The sequence below is a fragment of the Atta colombica genome, unplaced genomic scaffold (genome assembly GCF_001594045.1).
Source record: "Atta colombica isolate Treedump-2 unplaced genomic scaffold, Acol1.0 scaffold126, whole genome shotgun sequence".
NCBI classification, from domain to species: Eukaryota; Metazoa; Arthropoda; class Insecta; order Hymenoptera; family Formicidae; genus Atta; species Atta colombica.
The window spans coordinates 5,294,979-5,301,409 of NW_017259213.1; the positions used below are offsets into that span (position 1 = coordinate 5,294,979).

A 6,431-nucleotide genomic window follows, 5' to 3' on the forward strand; every position below is an offset into this window, starting at 1 on the left:
AATTACAAAGGAATGAATATATTTGACATATATATATATATATGGATTTAAATATTTTTAAATCTTAATTTAATAAATCATTCTATTAATTTATAATGAATCTAAAAAATAAAATATTTTATATTTATAGAATAACTGAAATACTTTATGATAAAAAGAATGAGATGATTATCAGAATATTTAAATATATTTTAATAATTATATCCTGAAATATGGTTTATAAAACAGCTGGTTTTTTAAGGATTACTTAAATATTTCTATTAAAGAATATTTATAATTTAGTTTATCATCAATATCTTTTATTAGAATATAATTATGAATAAAGAATTAATAAAACAGAAGGATTCAATTTCAATAGATTTTTTTATTTGTATTTTTTTTTGTATTTGTAATTTTTTTGTATTTGTTGTTGTCTTTGATGAAATGGTAATGTTTTATGAAAATAATTGATTTATGTAAATAAGCATTTACATAAAAATAAGTGTAGTAATGATGAATTTTTCTATTTTTCTATACAGAAATAGATATAATAACACTCCTATTAGAAAAGAAAATATATATTTCTATAAAATACGAAAGTCGTCTTAATTTTACAATAATAATGTTTTATAATACTAATTCAGAATATTAATTAAAGTTATTAATTAAAGTTATGATGTTTTTTTATGAGTTTCATTCCTAATTCGCTTTGATTTTATTGGTAACTGTAAATACATCATAAATAAATGTAACAATTCAACTTAGAATGCGAAAGAAATTTTTCCGTGCATAAATAAGTAATTCTTAAATAAGGATATAATATCTAGCCAAAGATCTCTTTAGCTTTTTCCTTGGCTTTGTCGTATGTACTAGTTATTTTATGACCAACTCTGCTCCAAAAGGATGGCTGAGTTGTCGACTGCGTTATCTCTGTTGTTTCTGCCACTTCTGTTGTAGTTATATATTCTTGTGTATTACGCACTGTGGATCGTGGTATTATTGCTTCTCTTGGTTTTTCTCTGATGTCCCATGGATCATCACCACTAATAGGTGGTAAGGTAGCATTGGGATTCGGTCTAATTCTGATATAAAAGTCATCACTACGCGATGCATCATATGGCCCTCCGCCATACGCTTGTAAGATTCGTGACTCTGGTTTATTTTCTGTTTGTTCGGTAGTTGACACCGACCGTTTCTCTTGTTCTAGAATCAATTGAGCCTTTTCATTGCGTTGCAGTGGAATAACTCTTGCGATTTGTTCAGAATCTTGATTAAATTGATCGTCAAAGCGAAACGTTTCACTTTGTTGAGATGATCCTGATTGTTGATTATATTTATCATGTTCCGATGATTGAGAAATGTACGAATTTTGATGCTTATTTTCTAATCTGTCCTTGTCTTGTGTTTCTTGTTGATGAAAATCAATTGGTTTAGATTGTTGTGTATCTTCTGTTTGTTGCGACATTGAGTTAACGTTATGACGGGGATAATAATTGTCATGTGAACCTTCGACGTTAGTTAAGTCACTTGGATGATAAGTATAATGCCACTGCAAACCTACCGTAGCATCATTTGAATTATGCACCCAATGTAAACGATCCATATTTTCCCTTTGATTGTGAAATGCGCTGCTTCCTTGAGTCGAGTACAATGTCGTCGATGTATGATGATTGGATTCAGGATATGTTGCGCGACTGCCAGATTCGATAATTCTTCCACGGAAGTTGTCTATATCAGGCTCCGGATTTACTTCAACTGGTTTAAAAACATCATCAATAATTGTGTCTGTTCTATCTGTACGTGGCGGAATAGAATCGTGTTTCTGATATCGTCGTCTTGGTTTTGGTTTTGGTGCTGGTTTTACATCACTTGTTATTTGATCTTGATCGGTTTGTTGAAGAAAATCTTGTTCGAAATTTGTTTTTTGTAACGTTTGTTCTAATTGCCATTCGAGTTGTTCATTATTTTTGTTATAAGCTGAATATTGGCGCGATTGTTGCAAAAGATCGTCTGTATTCCAATCATTTTGTTGTGTTGAATAATGTTTCAAGCGTTGTGTATTATATCCCGGCCAGCTAGGTCTCTGCTGTTGTTCTCTTTGTTGTCCATAATTCTCCAAATGTCCTGCTATTTGTTGTGAGAAATCATCGAATCCTCCAGTCTGTTGAGTTAGGTCTTCATTCTGTTGAGTGAAATCTTCCAAATGATGATTGCTGTCTTTTGGTTGTTGTAGTTGTCCAAATTCTAAGTGTCCTATTTGTTGCGTAAAATCATCAAATCCTCCCGTCTGTTGAGTGAAATCTTGATTTTGCTCATTGAATTCCTCCAAGCGTTGACTTTTCGGTTTGGCAGGTTTATTTATTGATTGCGTTTGACCGAATTCCAGTTTACCAACAGATTGTTGTGTAAAATCATCCGATCTCAGTGTTTGTGCAAATTGTTCACTTTGCCGTAACGGATTTTCTAGATGTTGATTATTAATTTGCTGTCTAAATTCATGTTTATCTAGTTGAGTTTGTTGAGTTAAATTATCCGATCTTGCTGTTCGCTGTGTAAATTGCTCTAATTGTTGAGCATCAGCTTGCTGTCCAAATATAATTTTACCACTCGTCTGTTGTTTGAAATCATCAGATCCTTGTGTCTGTTGTGTAAACTGTTGATTCTGCTGCATTAAATCTTCCAAATGCTGATTATTGTCAATGATTTGTTGGCCATATTCAAGTTTACCACTCGTTTGTTGACTAAAACCGTCGGAGTTTTGTTGCGTTAAATCTTTTAAGTACGGGTTATTGACAGTCTGCTGGCCAAATTCAAGTTGACCCTCCGTCTGCTGTGTGAATTGTTCACTTTGTTGTGTTAAATCATCCGAATGATGACTATCGGTTTGTTGGCCGAATTCAAGCTTACCACTCGTTTGTTGCGTGAAATGATTAAGTCCTTGTGTCTGTTGTGTAAACTGTTCGTTCTGCTGCGTTAAATCTTTTAAATGCGGATTATCGATAGTTTGTTGGCCAAATTCAAGCTGTCCCTCCGTCTGCTGCGTAAGTTGTTCACTTTGCTGTGTTAAATGTTGACTATCAACGGTTTGTTGTCCGAATTCAAGTTTGTCACTCATTTGTTGCGTGAGATGATCATGCCCTTGTGTAAATTGTTCATTCTGCTGCGTTAAATTTTCTAAATGCGGATTATCGACAGTTTGCTGGCCAAATTCAAGTTGACCTTCCGTCTGTTGCGCGAACTGTTCGCTTTGCTGCTTCAAATTATCCAAATGCTGATTATCGACAATTTGCTGGCCGAGTTCAAGCTGACCTTCCGTCTGCTGCGTGAATTGTTCAGTCTGCTGCGTTAAGTCTTTTAAGTGTGGATTATCGACAGTCTGCTGGCCAAATTCAAGTTGACCTTCCGTCTGTTGCGCGAACTGTTCGCTTTGCTGCTTCAAATTATCCAAATGCTGATTATCAACAGTTTGCTGGCCGAGTTCAAGGTGACCCTCCGTCTGCTGTGTGAATTGTTCACTCTGCTGCGTTAAATCTTTTAAATGTGGATTATCGACAGTCTGTTGGCCAAATTCAAGTTGACCTTCCGTCTGTTGTGTGAATTGTTCATTTTGCTGCTTTAAATTATCCAAGTGCTGATTATCAACAGTTTGTTGGCTGAGTTCAAGCTTACCACTCGTTTGTTGCGTGAAATCATCGGATCCTTGTGTCTGTTGTGTAAATTGTTCACTCTGCTGTGTCAAATCTTTCAATTGTTGCGACTCTTGACCGAACTCCTGATTTTGCTGCGTAAAATCCTCGTTTTCGTCTGCTTGGTGTTCCTGAGCGTTGCCATGATAAGCATCTCGTTTATATTTTCTATGGTATCTGGTTTCGTGTTGATATTGCTGATGAGTTTCTTCGGTGCAGTCGGCGCCGTGCGCTGCGTGGCCCAAGTCCAGCGACCCGGTGACAAGTTGCGCCGAGTTTGCTCTGTACGCAGAATCATAACTGCTACCGCTAGTACGCGCACGAGATTCGTATCCCTGAGCGGTGTGATAACGTCCATGATGCTCATTGTATGCGTCCCGATCGTAATGCGCTCTTTCCGCGTGACTAACACCGTGTCTAGAATGATCTGCGATGGTCCGCTCTGGAACTACGCTTCCCCCTTGACTGGAAGAGCTCCAGTGCTCTTCATAACGTCGCGTTTCGCCATGTCTGCTAGGATAAGTGGCATGACTTGAATGCGGATTATACACGCGCTGGGAATTCTCCTGAGTGAGCAACTGATTCTGAAGCACGTTAGACTGATGTGTGCCCAAGACATCCGTATGACCGGTGTCGTCCAGGTGATGTCCATTCGAATGCGTATTGTGATAGCTCGTTTGAAAACTGTCTCTGGGAACTTGCAGATAACCGAGAGATGAGTGACTCGATTGAGGATGTATTCGGGACGTGTGGGTCTCGTGGCTCTGATAAGCTCTGTGGCTCTCCGTGTCATACGTATTTGCGGCCGCGGTAGGATACGGTTGCCTTACATCGGTGAGTGTTTCTCTTTGTTGTTGATCAGTATAATGATGCACACTTCCGGTGGATGGAACACCTCGGTAGCCTAAATGTTGCCTGTAATCATTCTCGGCGGTCTGCAAATCGTGAATACCGACTGCTTCCTGAGTCGAACCTACGTGCGTGGTGGAGGCAGTGTGGCCGGTGCTAGAGACTTGAAAAGTCCTTCTAAAATTGTCGAGATCTTTCTGCAAGTTCCTTTGCATTTCGTTGTGTAATTCATCCAGTTTCACTGAGCTGCTGCTTTGAGGAACGCCCGAACTATAACTGGATGTATAGTTTTTCTTATAATAGCGGACCTTTTTGGGTCCGGTTACGTATTGACCTTCCTCCTCGAAGACCTGTCCACGACCTCCGTCGGTCCTGTAAGAATCTGCTCTGCTCCAATTATTGGGAATTGTTTCGACATGGTGCTGCGTGTCGATCGCGTGAGTGTTAATGCCGTGTTGATTCACCTGCGAATATCCGTCGTATTCTTCTCCAAAATCTTCCAGTCTCTCGCTCTTGCTATCGAGTCTTGTTGACAATGAATCTGTTTGTTGGCTGTGCACTCTATTATATCCAGTCTCCTTTATGACTGTCTGTCCTAGATCATATGCGCTTTGAGAATCGAGATGCTGGTTACTTGGCACGTGTAAGGAATCATATCTGTGTTGTCCGCTCAATTCGCCTAATTCCGCTGCATTCACTCCGTGTACATTATCTGTGCCGTAGGACGAGGTAAAATTCTTTTTGTAATACCGTACCCTTTTTGATCCTTCTACGTATTGTCCTCGTTCTTCGTGAACCTTGCCATGCCCACTGTCCGTGTTGTACTGATTATGTTCGGTCCAGTTTCCTGGTCTGGTGTAATCATGATCATTTAGATGTGTTGTTCCTTGAACTAAATTCGCATGATCTTGATAACTGCCCAACGTTTGTCGAACGTTCGTTTGGAGGAAGTTGCAGGTTTCTATACAGCCACTTGGCGCTGATAATGCTTGAGCAACTAATGCGGATAATATGATTATCCGTCCTATCGCCATTCTTCCCATCCGATCTCTGTGAAATAAAAATAAATACTTAGATGTTTAAAAAAAATTATATATTTTGTATTTTTTTTACCTTAAATCCAAAGCACAACGCTTCTAGATATCTGAACAAGAACAAATTTTTCAAATATCTTTTCTAATTCAATATTTTTTTTATATTATATAATTATACAAATGTTTTTGCGAATTAACTTTTAAAAACATAAATAAATAATATAAGTGATATAAAATATTTATCTTTTAAATTTTTTAATTTTAAAAACGAATAAATTAATTTTAAACTTATATAAAATCATAGAAAATAAAAAATAATATATACTAAAAAAATAATATATGTGATCGATCGAAAATTATAATTTATTTAATTTTCTGATAAATACATGAAAAATATTTGGGAATCATGCGGAATTTTATTAAATAGAATAAGATTTTGAGTGATGCAAATAATCTTATTGTTTACGTTGAAAGAGAGATAGAAAGTTTGTATGAAAGATGTTTTAAAACGAGAGATGATTTTATTTGATATCTTTGTAGAAAATATTTTTTATTTAAAGTATTAACGCAAGTTTATTTTTTTATTTTGAAAATATCAGATTTGCTGTTTCGCGAAAGTTATGTGTGATGTAACTTATATAAACAAGTTCATCAAAGTCAGTATTTGCGATAGACGATAAAGCGAAGATAACACATAAGCTGAATAAATCAAATTTTTTGTAATAATATTGGTCGGTCTTTTTCAATTAGGATTCTTATTTTAATGTTGTAAAGATAAAACAATTTTTGTCTATATCCTTTTTAAAAGTACAAATTCATGTAATTTGTAATCGATTGTAATCAATTTTTTTTAATTTTCTAATAAATAAATAGTATATATATA

At 36.1% G+C, this 6,431-nt stretch overlaps 2 protein-coding genes across 2 annotated transcripts in view; one reads left to right on the forward strand and one right to left on the reverse strand.

The window, feature by feature from the left end:
• Positions 1-6,431, forward strand: part of LOC108684060 (DNA mismatch repair protein Msh2) — a 15,847-nt gene that overhangs the window by 706 nt on the left and 8,710 nt on the right. The window lies entirely within an intron of this gene.
• The window catches only part of LOC108684057, a 6,919-nt gene continuing 843 nt past the window's right edge, over positions 356-6,431 (reverse strand). The window contains exon 2 of the mRNA XM_018188085.1: positions 356-5,564. Coding sequence (XP_018043574.1) covers positions 803-5,557 — 4,755 coding nt within the window. The 5' untranslated portion in view covers positions 5,558-5,564 and the 3' untranslated portion in view covers positions 356-802. The remainder of the gene's footprint in view (positions 5,565-6,431) is intronic.